The 19876-nt window shown below is 42.7% G+C and overlaps 1 protein-coding gene across 1 annotated transcript in view; it reads right to left on the bottom strand.

The window, feature by feature from the left end:
* Positions 1-6816: 6816 nt before the first annotated feature.
* The window catches only part of LOC309568009 (cathepsin D-like), a 96552-nt gene continuing 83492 nt past the window's right edge, over positions 6817-19876 (bottom strand). Inside the window, exons 7-9 of the mRNA XM_082273574.1 lie at positions 15862-16006; positions 8737-8835; positions 6817-7135 (exon numbers count right to left, since the gene is read on the bottom strand). Of these exons, the coding sequence (XP_082129700.1) occupies positions 6974-7135; positions 8737-8835; positions 15862-16006 (406 nt within the window). The 3' untranslated portion in view covers positions 6817-6973. The remainder of the gene's footprint in view (positions 7136-8736; positions 8836-15861; positions 16007-19876) is intronic.

Below are 19876 nucleotides of genomic sequence, written 5' to 3'. Positions count from 1 at the left end.
CTTTATTTAAAGGACACTTAACAAAGATTCTGTTGTGCCAGTGAGCCAGAGTAATGTTGAAGGAAAATTTGCACGGATTGCTACCTTGTAAGAAAAAAAGTGGCAGCTCATTGTCTCTTCAGAGAGAGGGGTGCAAGAGTGAAGGATCCCTTGAGTTCTTACAGACACTCACAAGTAGGTAAGCTTTGCTAAGGCTCCAGCAATAATAGCCTGCCACCAGGAGAAGATGTGTTGCCTCGATGTTGCAGAGAGAAGGACACCGTGAACGCCAGTTGGGTGAACTCCGCACTTCTTTCTCCTAACTTGTGGGTCTGACTAGGATAGGAAAGAGTCAGGGCCCTGGTGATTGAGAGGGACTGTGCCTATTGTTAGTCCAATGGTTTCCTAATGGAACAAGTACAGAAATGTTCAGTTAGTTAGATTGGCAGGTTGCTCTGTTTGTCTATTACAGGAACACAACAGAACGCCGAGTCAAGCGTGCCCTTAGGGGGCCGGATGCATCAGATGATATATATATGTACAAATGCAGGGGGAGCATTGATATAATGCATGTGGTGGAAACCCCTGTGTAAATTTGTAAATTTTGTACAGCAGATGTCTATATTTTTTAACGTAAATTATTGTATTCACTGGCCACATATGGGGAATGGCCCTTTACATATGTTATTTCCCTTTTTCTCCCTTTCCAAGTTTGTGGGATACTCCTTGTACATTTTTGTACAGGTATTTTGTAGGGGTGGAGGACCAGAGCCAGTAGGGACATGGCTCAGTTTGGTTTGGGGTGGATGTAGCACCCTCCTAGGTAGGTGCTAGAGTATAGTTTTGGGTCTTTCTGATTACCAGAGAGATTGCCAGGTAAATTTATATTGCTCTCTGCCTACCAGAGAGCAGGATCTGGTGGTAAGGTCTGCTCATGGTGTTAAGGTGCAGCACATCTTGTCTGAAGGGTTTCACACTGGTCCAATAGGGAGGCATATTGGACAGTGGGAGGAAACCTGACAAATGAGTGCACAGGCATATACTACAGCCCTGGTGATTGGCAGAGGAAAGTGCCTCAGTGCACGCTGGGATACTGTATAAATGCCAAGGGCATGTGCTCGGGGTCTTTAAGCTGGAGAGTGGGGTCCTGGAGGGAGGGGGTGGCTTCCCGTGTGTTCCTGGGGTGTAGAAGCTGCCTGAGGACCTGAGAGTCAGAGAGGAGCTGAACCCAGAGGTCCTGCAGAAGTTACTGGAAGGGAGACACTGGAAAGGATCTGATTCTGCCTATAGTGAGTACAGATCTGTGTTGTGGGGCCTGTCTTGCGAGGGCCATCCCTTCTGCCACCCCTTCTGCTTAGAGAGTAGGAGGACTTAATTCTTCCATACAAGTGGCAGTATGGTCAAAGCAGTGTGTCTGCTTCCACGAATAACCTGGTCAGGCCAAGTGAGAGTTGTCCTTATCTACTGTGAATAGTTCAAGTTGGAGTATCCCACTATTACCTTCTCCCATCTAAGTTCCACAATAAATATAAAACCAAATCCCCTGGACTGTTTACTGAGTAACGAGCAACTGGGAGTAAGGATGGATGTGTGAAAAATCCCCTAGCGACTGTCTGCAGGTAATCAGAGGGAAACCCAAGAAGTCATCACACAGCAAGCCCTATGGGGACAATGCTACATAAAAACATTCCAAAATTGAATGTTAAGAGCAAACAATATATTGAAGTACATGACATTTGTCAAGTATTACCAAGTATTTTCATACAGGTTTGTTCAAACATCTACTACTGTACAAGTAGCTTGAGTCTCTCTCTCTCTCTCTCTCTCTAGCCTCTCACTACTATACCAGCTGACCAAGGGCATGTTCCACAATGATGTGTACTGTATGTGTCAACCAGACTTCTGCATTTTATCAGGTCGACTGGCTGACTTCCTATCTTTTTGGCTGTCTAGCAGTAGACTTTGGGATTGATTTACTAAAACTGGAGAGTACAAAATCTGGTTTAGCTCTGCATAGAAACCAATCAGCTTCCAGGTTTTTTGTCAAAGCCTAATTGAACAAGCTGATGTTAGAAGCTGATTGTCCACCATGCACAGCTGCACCTGTTTTTGCACTCTTCAGTTTTAGTAAATCAACCCCAAAGTCTACTGCTAAACAGCCAGAACATAGGAAGTCATCCAGTCTGCCTAAAAATGCAGAAGTCTGGGTGACACATACAGTACAATTCATCCCGGACCATGCCTTTGGCCAGCTGGGGTTGTCTGTCACACTAGTATTAATAGGCATCTATCAATGTAAACATGTTAGGTCTTTGCTAAACTGTATTCCAGGCATGATCAATACATGTACCACTTAAGAGACATAATGCAACTCGCAATCACATTTTTAAGCGACTGTAATGTCAAATAAACATGCTTTATTAATTAATTTAAAAATGAATCTTTAATGCTCTGGGACTAGGAAACTATATTGTATATTAGATGTCTATTGAGTTCTGGTCCCTTGCCCATGTCAGCCATATGTATTTCATAAATCAGAATATAATACTTACCCTTCAACAGCTATACATCATTTATCTTCAATGTTTTTGTATGACAGAACTCTTTGTCTACTAGTTGTCAAAGTAGAATTCAGCCTCAACATTTTCCGTTTAGGTCAGGTTAAGGAAGAGTTAGGACCTCTGTCATCTTTCACTTCTGTCTGTAAGTCTAGAAAATTTCCCACTGCTTTCTCTCAGAGATTTTGACTGCAGTCATCTGGAAACATGTCCCCTTTTTATTCTTATTAAAGCTTAAGTCCCAAAAGGAAGTTCTGATTTAACAACCCCCCCCCCCTCCCCAAGCAGAAGTGTGGAAAACTTTATTTTTCTTTTACTTTTTTATTTTTGGCCACATCCCCCACCACTATTCTGGTCTAGGCCAGAATGATGGGTTACCGGTCCTGCAGCCTCCTGGGATATTTACATTACATCTCCCAAGAGGCTACAGACCAGCTGGGGGTGGGCCCAGCACGGCTGTCTGCATTGAGAAGAAGCAGCCAAATTAAATGACCAAGCAGTGGGACAATGCTGGAATCACTGTGTAAGTATGTGTTTTGAAGAAAATAACATATAAATATAGGTAAGAGGGAGGGAAAAAAAACATGGTTGGGGGGGGGGGGGGGGGGGAGTAACAACTTTAAGATTTTCAATTTATCACTTTCAACTCTGGTGATAAAGGTCACCAGGATAGAAAATGATAAAAAATCTCCTAAACATGGACACTGACAGCAATAAAAAGCTAAGAGGTAGTGGTAGAGGGGTGCTGGACATGGATTTTCACAGATTATCAAGTCATTACTTGAGCCCAATTGGCCTATATTTGGAAGCTCACCACAAAAAAAGGGATTTCCCCAAGAGAGGACATTCACCCGGGTTGAGAAATCCAAGAGTAATATGTCAAATAGAGCACCAAGTTAAAACTCTGTAGGAGTCTTTATTATTCTACTGGCTACAACAAGCAGAGAAAAAGATATCCAATGCAATTCAGGGCCCATAAAATCTCCTTTCATCAGGGCTGAGTAAAATGGCAGAACGTTAAATGGACTCAAAAGTACTTCTAAGAAGACTGATCTGCAGGCTGTTGTTATAACCAACAGCCAGTGCAAGTGTTCAGTCAGTACCAATAAAATCCTTACATGGGCTCCTCCCCAGCAGGGCCGTCTTTTCCATTGGGCATGTCCGGCGGTTGCCCGGGGGCCCCACTTGCCAAGGGGCCCCACACACAGGGTGGCAATTACACTGTCCCCCCCAGGCCAGTCTCCAGATTAGTTTACCTGGTGGTCTAGGCCCCCCCCCCCCGTTTTCCGCCGGGCCCCCCCACTGTCCGCCGGTGGATCTGAGTCTCCCTGCACACTGGTTGCTAGGAAGGCCAGCCGATTGCCATCTAGCAACCAGTGACGTTCTTAGAGGACCCATCATGCACAGCGGAGGAGGATCCTCCTTGTCAGCTCGTCCTCCTCTCTCCGCGCCTAGAAGATGGGCTCCACCCACCTCCTCCCTTCATGTGCTGTGCAGCCGTTGTGGAAGGTAAGCAGACTGCTGCAGCTGCTTGATTTCTTTTTTCTCACTCTCTCTCCATCGACTGTCTGTGCCATCCTTTTCCTGCCCTATATATCCTCTGTGTGCTGTGTGTGCCATCCTATTCTCTCTCTCTCTCCCCCTCTCTCTCTCTCCCTCTCCCTCCCTCTCTCTCTCTCCCCCTCTCTCTCTGTCTCCCTCTCTCTCCCTCTCTCTCTCTCCCTCTCCGCACTGCATTGCCCGGGGGCCTATAAGGCTCTTAAGATGGCACTGCTCCCCAGTTTATGTTCCAAAAGTACAGTACATCAAAGGTTTTTGCTAAAATTCCACTTTAACTGTGTAGCATGAGCCTGAGCTGCCTTAACTAAAGGTGACTATACTGACTGTCTTAGGCCAAAATCCAGTGAAGCCCTACATCATTTAATCCCTACCCATTGGCTAGGCTCTAATAAGGCTATCTAGACTAAAACTTCCATAATGAAGATCTTTGTTGGCTGTCAATAACACTAGGGGTTTATTGCTGCCATTGCAATACTAGTGTTTGCTGAGTGGGTGGAATAGCACAGATTGGCTCATCCTCCTGTGGAGAACTGCATTACCTTCCATTACATTTGTGTTTTATTGTAAAAAAAAAAAAAGATGTTAACTTGACCCTGTCACGACAGGGTCACTTTTACAAAAGAGGTCACCTATAAAAGAAGCCTTTGTATGCTTACCTTTCTGGTGGCCCATATATTGAAAAGCTGCCGCATCTCTGATCCACAGCTAAATTGTATGCACTGCGTGCAATGGGAATTTGTTTTACATAACCTCTACAATAATGCTTACTATTGTGTTTAACTTGATCCAAGCATACTCATGTCCCATTCAGGGAAATTTATCAGAAGATTTATATGGTAGTTTTTTCTGCATCTGTATTCACAAAAAATAAAAACAATGTCCAAAACAGCGCTTAGAGCCCATTCAGACAGGGGCGACACAACTTGCTGGGGCGACCTGTGAAGTCACGGTGCACAGCGTGCACCGCGACCTCGGCGCGACTTGCACAGACTTCATATAAGGGTCCATTCAGACTATCGCGACTTGTCAGGCGACTTGGTCGCCTGACAAGTCGCGGTCGCTCGCTCGCCATTGAATAGTACAGGAGCCGTTCTAATAGGAGCGACACAAGTCGCTCCGACTTAGAAAAAGGGTCCTGTACTACTTTGGGGCGACCTGGAGGCGACTTGCATTGACTTCAATTATATGAAGTCTGTGCAAGGTCGCCCCTGGAAGTCGTGTCGCCATAGTCTGAATGGGCTGTAATTGAAGTCAATGCAAGTCGCCTCCAGGTCGCCCCAAAGTAGTACAGGACCCTTTTTCTAAGTCGGAGCGACTTGTGTCGCTCCTATTAGAATGGGTCCTGTGCTAATCAATGGCAGGCGACCGACCGCGACTTGTCAGGCGACCAAGTCGCCTGACAAGTCGCGCTAGTGTGAATGGACCCTTAAGGAACAAACACAAATGCAATGCAAACACAATGCAGTCTGACTGGGAGCAGTATACACTTTCTCCATGGCTACCTTAAGCCAATGGTTATGATGTCCTGTTACCTGTATATATGTGTGGTGGTTGGATGATAAAACAGAGAATGCTTTATGAAAGGAGATTTTATTTAAATGCATGCAAAGCTTGAACTAGAGGAAGCCTCCTTTGATACTATTAGACTTATGTTATGACTTGCTCCCCAGAGCTCACAATCTATTTTTATTGTCTAGCATCTATTCATATTTGTAAAATGTTACATGAAAGCAGCCTGGTTATTTCAATAAATGGATGCAAAGAGTCTGCAGCAGTCATTATTTTATTTAATTTGATTTGAATCAGTTGTCAATGACAAATGCAACATAAGCAAATTTTTTGTTATCTTTGCCTCTATATTGCTCTCTTATTTCATCTTGCCTTAAGTTTTTATTTGTTTATTATACAATTTTTCCACCAACGTTTTTTTTTTGTTTGTAAAGCATATAACCACATCCCTATAATTCTTTTCTCAAGGACAACTGTATATACATTTTTCCCTTAGCTGGTACACAAAACTCTTGAAGCAACGCATTTTAGGAGAAGCAAATAGAAAAAACTTTAACAAGGCAGAAGCAGCATGACCTGTGACATCAAATAAAGTGAACCTGAACTGGGTTGGAATTCTCTCCAAATTAAGATTAAGCCTCCCCTCCTGGAACCAATTCCAACTTCTGTTAAAGCATTAAAGGCAGCAGAGGCTCTGGCATTTGACAGCGTAATAACAGAAGATGAGGCTTAGCATTCAGAGGGGCGCATTTATGGAGTCCTAGTAGACAAGACTAGGACCTGTGTATAGCCTGCACCTAGAATACAAGGGTATGCAAAACAACATAGGGATAGATGCAGTTTCCTTTCAAGAAGCCAGAACAAAAATAGCATATTCAGATTATGTGCCATGGTTGTCTACAGGTATGAATCTTTGGGATCTTGATACTGACATGGAGTTTCTAGGACTCTGTCAGCTAAGGATTGATCACTTTCCAGAAGTTCTGATGTAAAATGGTAACTAAAGAAGGTCCTGCACCATCATTTTTCATTAGGGTCTGAACTACTGTACCAATGGAGGTACTCATAACATTATGAAGGTTTTCATGGGAATAGACTGAAATATTACCATATCTATGGACAGAGCCGCCAAAACATGGAATAAGGGGCAAAAAAATAAAAAATAAAACACAAAATAAGAACCCAAGTAAATAGCTAAAGACATGTGGGTTGGGAAGAGAAAGCCACATTTTGAAACGGAATATTTTCTCCCTTGTTAAAATGCCGTTAAAAATACAAAAAAATAAGACAATTACAGCTGTTTTTCAATCTGTTCATTTCCAGCACAGCAGGCATTAAGCTTTCATATTTCCACCCAAGCTAGTTATCTAAATTGATCTTGCAAAGCCAACACGATTGGTGTCTCGGTCAAATACGGTGTAGTATCGCCCAATAAAGACATCCCCAATAATCCAAAATGGTCCTGCAGGTGGGGGGATGTCCAAACCCATGAATCCGCTGAGGCACAAATTTCTACCCATCTTCGATATCTATGTGCAAAAAGAATCATTAGAAGTAATAAAATAATCACAGATCAAGATCAAATAGAGATGCACAATGTATGGACTAAGCTAGAAGGTGAGGTGACTATTCTGTTAATAAAAATGTAGGGTTTTTAAATGCTAAATCTGTAAAAAAATCTTCTGTCTACAGAAACATTTTGGAAAAATAATAAAAACACAACAAAGCTAAAAAAAAACCTCTTCATCTTGAGGTGAAATCAAGGAGTTTATCAGGGGTGATACATTAATTGATTGTGTGTTAAATATTTAACATGAAAAGTAAATGTTATTTGTGCTCAAGATTCCTGTCCCAAAATGTTCTTGTCAATTCTTTTGGAAGTCAAAAACACACTGAATGGTCCATCTGAATTGCCAGGTACAGTTTTTATGAAGTTTATTGATGTTTGGGTTCACAACTCTAACAGCAAAGAGTCCTGTCCTTTCAGCCCCAAATCCAATCATTGTCAAAAACTTGTAGACTTCACCTCCGCAACATCTCAAAAATTTGCCCCTTTTTAACAACTGAAAACACCAAGCTACTCATTCACTCCCTTGTTATTTCTCGCCTCGACTACTGCAACTCTCTTCTCATAGGCCTACCACTTCATAGGCTACCCCCTCTTCAGTCCATCATTAATGCTGCTGCCAGGCTTATCCACCTTACCAACCGCTTAGTGTCTGCCTCCCCTCTCTGCCAATCCCTACACTGGCTCCCGATTGCCCAGCGAATTAAATTCAAAATACTAACCATAACATACAAAGCCATTCACAACTCTGCCCCGAGCTACATCATCAAACTTGTCTCCAAATATCACCCAAACTGTCCTCTCCGCTCCTCTCAAGACATCCTACTCTCAAGCTCCCTTGTCTCCTCCTCTCATGCTCGTCTCCAGGATTTCCCCAGGGCCTCTCCCATCCTCTGGAACGTTCTACCTCAACCTGTACGGCGATCTCCTACTCTAGCTGCTTTCAGGCGATCCCTGAAAACTCATCTTTTCAGGGAAGCCTATCACACCGCCAACTAATCTTCCATCAGCTCATTCCCTACTGTTACAACCTCTTGTACCACCTGCCCCACCCCATTAGATTGTAAGCTCTTCTGAGCAGGGCCCTCTTAATCCTCTTGTATTTTATTGTATTGTAACTGTATTGTCTCCCTCTAACATTGTAAAGTGCTGCATTAACTGCTGGCGCTATAGAAATCCTGAATAATAATAATAATCTCATGGTAGTAAGTCCTCCCTTGTAGTATAAGCCTGAAGATGTGGTATACCAAGTTCCAACCTGGTGTGTCATAATATGAAGCTGTCAATCTAATTTCAATATATGGGATACCACCAATAATTAAGCGGTGCAACTTCAGTTTGTTGTTTTTTGGATAATTGGTCTAACCATCCCTATTTCACCCTGCCACATTTCTAATTTTTTTCCTGTATGCATGTTCTTCTCATAGACTCATATGACTGGGATGCAGATTCTTTATTAATGGTCCAGTGGTGCACATCTATGGCATACGCTATATATCCAACCCTAGATGCTCTTGCATGACGATAATGAGGTGAGAGGTATAAAACATGCAGGAAATATACCTTTAGGACATACTCTTCTCCTGTAAGGTTGTACTGCACTCCTCCCAGAATGAAGGAAATAACAGGAAGCGATGGTATTTTACTGCAGTTTACCATATACTAAGCAAAAAAAACACACAACATCGTTAATCAACAAAGATTGGTAACAGAAATAATCTAAATATTCAGCAGAAGCAGAAAGTGCTCAGCCACTCTCTCCCCATCCTAAGCATATGGGAACCCTTACCTTGTAAAACAACTCATTCAGTTTAACATGAAAATAAAAAGGCAAAACATTTGTGTAGGTATATATATATATATATATATATATATATATATATATATATATATATATATAGATATGTATACACCGCTCAAAAAAATTAAAGGAACACTTTTTAATCAGAGTATAGCATCAAGTCAATTAAACTGCTGGGATATTGATCTGGTCAGTTAAATAGCAGAGGGGGTTGTTATTCAGTTTCAGCTGCCTTGGTGCTAATTAAATTAACAACAGGTGCACTAGATGGGCAACACCTCCAAAACAGGAATGGTTTTACGGGTGGAGGCTCCAGATATTTCTTTGCCCTACTCATCTTTTCTGACTGTGTTTCACTAGTTTTGCTTTGTGCATCAAAATAAAGTGTCCACACAGTCCAAGCAAAATCCACCCAGTGAATAGTGATAATATATTTTTTATGTTGTCAGGAGGTAATCAGGGTAATCAAACCAAATGACCCAGTCACCACACCTCGTGAAGAGCTCCCCTTCAGATAACAGACTCACCAGTTTCTACATGGATTGATTACCTTGTAATGACCTTAGGACGGTAACCCAATGGTTAATTCTCAATCCATAGATTGATGCTCATAGATAAAATGATATGAGGCACATAGCGTAATCCTGTCAAGATTATTTATTTCCCCGGAGATCCCCCATTAAAATTACACTCACAAGGTATAAAAATAAACTCAGCAAAATAACATCACTCAAGTGATTCAGCGCATTCGGTATCTCTCACTGCCCTCTTGTAAACACTCAAGTTTGGTGATTCCCAGGTAGATCCGAACTGTCTGTCACTCACAGAGCCCACGTGGTCACACCCCGAATGCGTTTCACCATTACACCTTTGTCAGACGTCTTGGCCACACGTCCTGACCTCACATACTTATAGTCTAATGGACAGAAGTGTTACCCCCTCCGTCGGATACTGCAAGCAACAATAATGATAGCATGCCGCGCATTACATATGTCAGTGGGGACTGATCAAAGTGTTCAGCATCCCTTCATAATTAAGAACATGTCACATTAATTCTAAAGCTGTGTGTATAGCATACATTGAAGGGAGCATCCAATTTGAGCAAACCGGTACACACACACACACTTCTTTAGGCGGCCCCTGGATGTCCAAATCCAACCCCTCCTTGTTAAACCACATATTTTTTTACATATGGATACAGTTTACAACCAAATAAATGATAATAATAACAAATACATAAAACATACAAACTTTGGCCATTTATGCAAGGATGAAGCCAAATTGGATCGAAGTCAAAAATCCCATCAACCAAAATTTAATTCATATTAGGCCTAACTTACCCTATGGATATATAAGCATATTCTAAAAGTCACTTATAAAACAATTAAGATCGAATTCCACATTCATTCCATTGGGACTCAATGTATCTGTCAAATATAGTATCTCACAAAAGTGAGTACACCCCTCACATTTTTGTAAATATTTTATTATACCCTTTTTTTTATACACTGTGAAAATGTCCAAATTGGGCCCAATTAGCCATTTTCCCTCCCCAGTGTCATGTGACTCATTAGTGTTACAAGGTCTCAGGTGTGAATGGGAAGCAGGTGTGTTAAATTTGGTGTTATCACTCTCACTCTCAAATACCGGTCACTCAAAGTTCAACATGGCACCTCATGGCAAAGAACTCTGAGGATCTGAAAAAAGAACGGTTGCTCTACATAAAGATGTAGTGAAAATAGTTTGGTGCGCTACAATGTGGTGTGTTGTTTAAATAAACAATAAACTGATAATGAACATTTACATATAAACAAAGTAATTGATGAAAAGTCCACAAAGGCTTAAATTCAAAACAAGTGCTGAACAAAAAGAACAGATAATTAATGTCCAAGCAAGTGCTGAACAAAAGAGTATGGGCTCTTTCACACGGGCTTTCCGTGTGAGAGCTCCGCTGCGGTCCTTTTTTTTTTTTTTTTTCACGGAGCGGATGACATTTCTGTCACCCGCTCCGTAGGTCCGCATATCATCCCATCCGTTTGCGGATGATATGCGGACCTAATGTAAGTCTATGGGGATTGCGGATGTCAGCGGATGACACCGCTGACATCCGATTTTCCTTCCTTTCCGTTTTTTGAACGGAGGAAAAATAGAGTTCTGTTCCGTTCGAAAAAACGGAACAGAACTGAAAGGAAGAAAATCGGATGTCAGCGGATGGTATTCCGCTGACATCCGCAATGCCATAGACTTTCATTATGTCCGCAAATCATCCGCAAAAAAGTAGGATGATTTGCGGACATACGGAAAGCCCATGTGAAAGAGCCCTATTAGTGTCCAAAACAGGTGCTGAACTAATTCAGATTTTCTCCAAAGAAAAATTCAGGTGTAGAAAAATCTGAAGAGTTAAACTGGTGATGAAGTGATTTTCAGCAAGGTTGTAACAGTTTCCCACCACCTCTTGAATATACTTCTTACCAGAGTGAAAGATGAAAAGGCATATATGTGATGATCATTCCAAAGAAACCTCTGATGACACCTCAAAAACTAAGGGTGAATCAGTTGTACCTTCACCAAGTAAAACAGGTAGCCTCTTACTGGATATAAAGGAATGAAGGGTGTTTTAAATCATTCCTTTCTCCCTGTACTTGCAGTGATGGAAGGGTTTCTCCTGACACTTGCACTCCTAGGCCGCCTCCCCGGCTCCCCCGACTTCCATGGTGGTGGTTTAATGTGACATGCACTTAATTATGAAGGGACGCTGATATATACTGTATGCAATGCGCGGCATGCTATTATTGTTGCTTGCATTATCCGACGGAGGGGGTTTACACTCCTGTCCCTTGGACTGTAAGTATTAAAGTCAGGACGTGTGGCCACGCCAGCGGATGAAGACGTAATGACGAAACGCATTTGGGGTGTGACCATGCGGCCTCTGTGAGTGACAGACAGTTCGGATCTACCCGGGAATCACCAAACTTGAGTGTTTACAAGATAGCGGTGAGAGATACCGAATGTGCTGAATCCCTTGAGTGATATTATTTTGCTGTGTTTATTTTTATACCTTGTGAGTGTCATTTTAAGGGGGAAAATCTGGGGTAATTAATAATCTTGACAGGATTACACTATGTGCCTCATATCTTATTATCTATGAGGATCAATCTATGGATTGAGGCCCAACCATTGGGTTACCCTCCTAAGGTCAATCCATGTAAAATGTGGTGAGTCTGTTATCTGAAGGGGAGCTCTTCACGAGGTGTGGTGACTGGGACATTTGGTTTCGTCACCCTGGTTACCTCCAGACAACATAGAGATATTATCACCATTCACTGGGTAGATTTTGCTTGAACTGTATGGACACTTTATTTTGACGCACAAAGAATAAGTGCTGCTAGTGCTTGACAGATCATTTGCAGTTCTTTCAGCATCTATGTTGTTTTTTATTCTATTTTATAGTAGTTGCTATATGCATTTTATTTGTGGTTACTGTTTTGGAGCTAATGTGTACTGGGTTTGATCATTCGGTTTTACTGTTTTTACCAGTAATGAATATATATTTACTAGTGTTGCATTTGGCTGGGGTCAGTGTCACAACTGGTAGCATGAGGCGATACCTGGACCCTATAGAGGTTGCACAGGCAGTCCAACTCCTCCAGGGTGGCACATATTGATATGTGCCATTGTCAGAAGGTTTACTGTGTCTCCCAGCACAGTCTCAAGAGCATGGAGGAGAATCCAGGAGACAGGCAGTTACTTTAGGAGAGCTGGACAGGGCCGTAGAAAGTCCTTAACCCATCAGCAGGTATCTTCTCCTTTGTGCAAGGAGGAGGATGAGCACTGCAAGAGCCCCACAAAATGACCTCCAGCAAGCCATTGGTGTGAAGGTCTCTGACCAAACAAGCAGAAACAGACTTCATGAGGGTGGCCTTAGAGCCTGGTGTCCTCTACTAGGCCCTGTGCTCACTGCCCAGCACCATGGAGCTCGATTGGCACTTACCATTGAACACCAGGAATTGGCAGGTCTGCCACTGGTGCCCTGTGCTTTTCACAGATAAGAGCAGGTTGACCCTGAGCACATGTGACAGATGTGAAAGGGTCCTGGAGAAGCCATTGAGAACTTTATGCTGCTTGTAACATCATTTAGCATGACCAGTTTGGTGTTGGGTTAGTGATGGTCTAGGAAGGCATATTAATGGAGGGACGCACAGACCTCTACAGGCTAGACAATGGAACCCTGACTGCCATTAGGTATAGGGATGAAATCCTTGGACCCATTGTCAGACGCTACGCTAGTGCAGTGGGTCCTGGGTTCCTTCTGATGCACAACAATGCCCGGCCCCATGTGGCGGGAGAATGCAGGCAGTTCCTGGAGGATAAAGGAATTGATACCATTGAATGGCCCCCAAGTTCACCTAACCTAAATCCAATAGAACACCTCTGGGATATTATGTTTCAGACCATCTGACGCTGCCAGGTTGCACACCAGTTTGTTCAGGAGCTCAGTGATGTCCTGGTCCAGATCTGAGAGGAAATACCCAGTGCACCATCCATTGTCCTATTAGAAGCATGCCCCGACGTTGTCAGGCATGCATACATGCACGTGGGGGCTATACAAACTACTGAGTATCATTTTGGGTTGCTGCAATGAAATTTAAGCAAAATGGAAGAGCCCGTTGCATCTTTTTTTTTTACTTTGATTTTCGGGGTGTCTTTGAATTCAACCTTTTCTGTAGGTTGATAATTTTTATTTCCATCAAACGATGTGGCATCTTTTTGTTCAGTATTGAAATCCAGCATTATACTTTTTCCCCATTGAGCTCTGATGTGTTTTCAAAGTGTTCCTTTAATTTTGAGCAGTATATATACTGTGTATATATATATATATATATATATATATATATATATACACACACACACACACACACATTAAAAATACAGTTTTTATTTTTTCATAAATCATCAAATAATCCCTTTTCTCAGCTGCATAAGGGGCTTAGAGCTAGGGGTGGAGAAACAGAAGTTCATTGATCTTCCCAGTTGAAGACTGTGCAGGAGGGTGTGTCAGCACAAGTCTTGGCCATTGGAGGTCAGGTGGCTGTGCTCCCAGCAGAGCCTGAAAACTGACCACATTTTGATAGATGAAGTCTCATGCCTATCATGGTCAGTTTGAAATAGGACAGCAGAGGGGCTGGCAGGATCATCAGGTATTTCACACAAAGGGAGAAATACAAAGAGAACAGGATACATAGTACAACAGACACATATAAGGAATATAAATTGTTGCGGTTATACAGTATATTCTTTATAAGTGGTACAGAACTATGTATGGGATGAGGCTTTGTTTTATGTTACTATAAACTCCATTTTCATTTCAGTCTACAGCCAGCTATACCTTTCTAAAGCTGTACCATTTTCCTTTAGATTTACCAAAACCATACAATATGAGGTCAAATCTACACTTTTAGTTTGTATGCAATCAGTCAGGCCCTTGCACTACATAGTTGAAGTTAAATCTAAAGGAAATTGAACAAGACAATTGTATATTGCATGGCCAGCTAGAAGTCAAATGTTGTTTCCTTTAACTATGGAACCTTAGGGCATTTTGTATGTTGTACAATACTGTTTACAGGTGTCTGCACAGAGCTTTAGGTAAAACTGCAGACATCCAATGCAACAGGCCTCATGCACACTGGGTGTTTAGCCTCAGTGGATGAGGCTTCATCGTTTAGGTGGGTAGGGCACAAGTGCATCATTCAGCCCCGCTAAGGCTTGTCGCTGTTGTCGATGGATAGTGCACCTAGCAGTAGTAACGTTTAGAGCAGTATGCACACAGGGATGAATGCTTGAAATACAAGAAATCTACCAGCACCTAAACACATGGCACCGGAAAGGATTCCAAGGCTGTTTTTCTCAGACTGCAAAGGTGGTTATAATAAAGGCAGACTTTTCCTCATTTAAGTCATACGCAGTGAATAGGGAATATATCTCCTTATTCAGCTCTTCCAGAAGTGGTGGCCAAAGGGTAGGGACTAGGAGTAAAATGAGGAAAGCACCAAAAGCAGGACATATAAAGCCCAGATTCAATTTTATTCAGAATTTTATGTAAAAAAAAGCCAACATGTTTTAAGGTTCAAAGGGTCACTCTGTGTTGGGACTTGGTATTGGACTGATTAAATTAGAAGGATCCTGAAGGGTAATTAGTATGATTGCTGGTGCTTTTAAAGAAGAAAAACTATCATCATATTTTTTACAGTTCTGTCCCCTATGGGACAAGGTACATGTGGTACTTTGTCCAATGTTTCTAAGTGCTTTCTAACTCTAGTTATGAGATCCAACCTGCACCCTCTCCCCTCCTGCCAAGGACGACCCAAAAATAACTATGAAGGAGACGGATGATTTATAGGTTCAGCTTGTCTCAGCTGTGACCACTTTCCTCAGATAAGCAATGGCAAGAGTAATGCAGAGACTGAAACATCTTCCCTCCCTCTGCACTCCTCTTGCTCTTGCTTGTCTTGGGAAAGTGCCCACAGCCGAGTCAAGTCAAAGCTATGAATCAGCCATCTCCTTCATAGCTGTTGACGGATCGGGTGCGCAGGAAGGGAGGGGTGCAGGTCGAACCACATGACTAGGATTAGAAAAACGTGGGACAAATTACATGTATTTTGTTTCATAGGGGACAGAACTTTTAAAAAATGATGATAGATCTTTGGAGCTTTCCTCCTTGCTCACCCTTTTCCCACTTAGCAGTCCATTTCAAAGAGGGTATGGTAATGCCTACATCATTTGCTAAAGAACTGAGAAAGATAACAAATATGCATTAATGTTTGCTAAAATATGTGTAATCCTTAAAATATACGTGTATAGTTCACCCATGAATTACATATAGTTCTTACCTCACCACCCAAAAGCGGAAGAGCGCCCATTGCTCTGTGGAGAGCACTTATTTCTGCAGTTGGTCCTGTGATCAGAGAAGTCCCAGTGTCTACTATGGCTTGACAACCACCTTTGCAGAGAGTGAGTTGACTACCGACTCTTACTCTGTGGAGAGGAAAGAGAAATCCTAAACCTTGCAATTCTCATATCATTTTTACAGGTCAGTAAAAAGCAGAAGCTAAAGAAAAAGTAAATCCGAAATTAACATTTCATTTTCTGGAAGAAGGTTCAAATCTGAATCACTTATTAACAGTTTATATGTCTTAGTAACTTTGGTGAAAAACACTGTAATTAAGTTTCAAGGTCTGCTCACCCACCATGGTCATTATAAGAGGTTCTCATTCTTTCTGCAGAAGTTTTATGGAGTAGGCAGAAGGACAACCTCTACCCCCTACTGCTGCAGGAGAATTAAAGTGGAACTTCACTCTCTCAATCAACAATGATTACAATCCTTATGCTGCTAGCATTATTAAATATATAAGAAAGTATATGGTATTTACTTGCTTAAACTGCTGATTCCCAGGCCTAGGTAAATGATGTCAAACAACCCAGGAGTCTTCAGGATGGTAGGAGGGGTTTTTCCAGCTTAGCTCAACCTCCTGCCTGCTTGCCTGAGCTAAGGGCAGATGGATTTTTAGGAAGTAAATGCTACATGCTTTACTCAAGATGGCCACAGTCAGAAATGCTAAAGGGTGTTTTTAAAAGCGATTCATCAACAAAAAAAAGCATGGATACGTGGAGGATGGGTGAGTTTGCTTTAAATATTACAAATAAAAATAAATTAAACAGTATTTTTGGTTTGTGGTATTCAGATGCGGTGTAGTTGTGCCAGTGGCAGAACTACCAGGGTTGAAACAGTCGCACTTGCGTTCCACCACTGTCTGGGGGGGGCCTAGACCTGTCTCCCCCTGCACCCCTGGCTGTCAGTTCACTATGCAGTGGAGGGGGGGGGGTGATGAGCACCTCTGTGGTGCCCACGGGATCTCCCTCCAGCTAGCAAATCACCTCCCTGTATACAGTGGAGAGGGTAGTGGAGAGGGAGGGGCCACTGACATGGGCAAGTATCAGCTTCAGTGTACAAGTCTTGCTTGTACACTGAAGCCAATACCTGCCCAGGTCAGTAGCCCCTCCACTCTTCACTGCCCTCTCCACTGTATACAGGTGTAGCACTGTCCCCGTAGGGCTTGCTGTGTGATGACTTGTTGGGCCTTCTCTGCAGACAGTCACTTAGGAACAGTTCCCATATCCATCCTTATTCCCAATGGCTCGTTACTCAATAAACAGTCCAAGGGTTTTGGTTTTTGATATTTATTATGGAACTTGGATATGAGAAGAGAATAGTGGTATACTCCAACTTGAACTATTTACAGTTGATAAGGACAACTCTCTCTTGGCCTCACCAGGTTACTTGTGGAAGCAGTCACACTGCTTTAACCATACTGCCACGGGTATGGAAAGGGTTAAGTCTTCTTGCTCTCTCTCCAGCAACAGACTTGATGAACTACATTATCTTCGGGACACTCTCTAGCATCCAGTTTACTGACACCTGTCCACCGAATCTTCTAGCTAAAGGGATGGCCTCCTCAGAACAGGCCCCTTGACACAGATCTGTATTCACTGTATGCAGAATCAGATCCTTTCCAGTATCTCCCTTCCAGTCAGTTCTGCAGGACCTCCGGGATAAGTTCCTCTCTAACTCTTAGGCCCTCAGGTCAACCACCTGAGGCCGCATGGCAACTTATACAGAGGAGGGGCAGCCACCCCCTCCCTCTGGGATCCCGCTCTCCAGCTGAAAACCCCTGAGCACATGTGCCCTTGGCATTTATACAATATATATATATATATATATATATATATATATATATATATATATATATATATATATAATATATATGTGTGTGTGCATGCATGTGCATGTGAGTATATATGTGTGTGTATATGCATGTGTGTACATACTGTATATGTGTGTCTGCATGTATATGTGTGTGTGTTGGCGGGGGGGTCACACAGTACAGGACTATCCTAACTGAGTGCTACTATCTTCAAAATTCATAGATGCTGATACAACAGATTATGGAGCTCATACTGGCTGGGTGCCATAGACTGCAGGGGAGGGTGCATAGACTGTGTGTGTGTGTTGGGTACAGAGAGGTGCTGGGGGCTGTAGGTGCACATCAAGTGGGTACAGAGCAGAGATGAGTAAGGCCCCTTTCACACTCCAACATAAAAATGCATATTAGTGCTAAAGAAAAGGCCTTCAAAAAATACAAGACTGAGGGGTCATTGGCTGCATTTAAGCACTACAAAGAGTGTAATAAGAAATGTAAAGATGAAATCAGGGCGGCTAAAATAGAACACGAGAGACATATAGCGGAGGAGAGTAAAAAGAACCCCAAGAAGTTCTTTAAGTATATAAACAGTAAGAAAGCGAGGCCAGAACACATTGGCCCCATAAAAGATGACAAAGGAAATATGGCCACTGAGGACAGAGAAAAGGCGGAACTGTTAAATATTTTCTTCTCTTCAGTCTTCACAAAAGAATCGGGGGGCTACACTAACCCAGCTTGTAAGGCCAAACTAAACAACACACCTCAGGAAATACCGCCATGGCTAACAGAAGATAGACTTAAAACTAAACTAGAGAAACTTAACATAAATAAATCACCGGGACCGGATGGCTTGCACCCGAGGGTTCTGAAAGAGCTCAGCCAGGTGATTGCCAGACCATTATTCTTGATCTTTAAGGATAGTTTACAGACGGGTATGGTGCCAGCTGATTGGAAAAAAGCCAACGTGGTACCAATATTTAAAAAGGGGCCGAGATGTATCCCGGGTAACTATAGGCCGGTCAGCCTAACATCTGTAGTCTGCAAGATTTTGGAGCGGATGTTAAGGGACCACATACAAGACTTTAGTAATGAAAACGGTATTATAAGTAGTAATCAGCATGGATTCATGAAAAATCGTTCTTGCCAAACCAATCTATTAACCTTCTACGATGAAGTGAGCTGCCACCTAGATAAAGGGAAGCCTGTGGATGTGGTGTATCTGGACTTTGCAAAGGCCTTTGACACCGTTCCCCACAAACGCTTACTGTACAAACTAAGGAAGGTATGTATGGACCATAAGGTGAGTACCTGGATAGAGAACTGGCTCCAGGGCAGAGTCCAGAGGGTGGTGATTAATGGGGAGTACTCGGATTGGGCGGGTGTGGAAAGTGGGGTCCCCCAGGGTTCTGTCCTGGGACCAATCCTGTTTAATTTATTCATAAATGATCTAGAGGAGGGGATATCGAGTACAATCTCAGTATTTGCGGATGATACTAAACTAAGCATGCCAATATCTTCTATGCAGGATGTGGAAACCTTACAAGCGGACCTGAACAAAATAACGGGGTGGGAAACTACATGGCAGATGAGGTTTAATGTTGAAAAATGTAAAGGAATGCACTTGGGTGCCAGAAACCAGAAAGCAAGCTACTCACTAGGGGGGAACCTCTGGGTGAGTCTAGGATGGAAAAGGACTTGGGGGTACTGGTAGACAACAGGCTTGGCAGTGGCATGCAATGCCAAGCCGCTGCAAGCAAAGCCAACAGAATACTGGGATGTATAAAAAAGGGGATTCACTCCAGAAATAGAGAGATTATTCTCCCACTCTACAAGACTCTGGTCCGGCCACATTTGGAGTATGCTGTCCAGTTCTGGGCACCGGTCCTCAGGAAGGATGTGCTGGAACTGGAAAGAGTCCAGAGAAGGGCAACAAAAATAATTAGGGGAATGGAGGACATCAGCTATGAGGAAAGACTACAAGCACTGAACTTATTCTCTCTGGAGAAGAGACGATTGAGGGGGGGTATGATATCAATGTACAAATACTGTACTGGCGACCCTAGCATAAGGAACAAACTATTCAGAGAGAGGAGATACAATAAGACACGTGGCCACTCACTAAAACTAGAGGAAAGGCGATTTAACC

The sequence above is a fragment of the Pelophylax lessonae genome (genome assembly GCF_965119305.1).
Source record: "Pelophylax lessonae genome assembly, chromosome: 12".
Lineage (NCBI taxonomy): Eukaryota > Metazoa > Chordata > Amphibia > Anura > Ranidae > Pelophylax > Pelophylax lessonae.
This window is presented reverse-complemented; position numbering and strand designations above follow the sequence as displayed.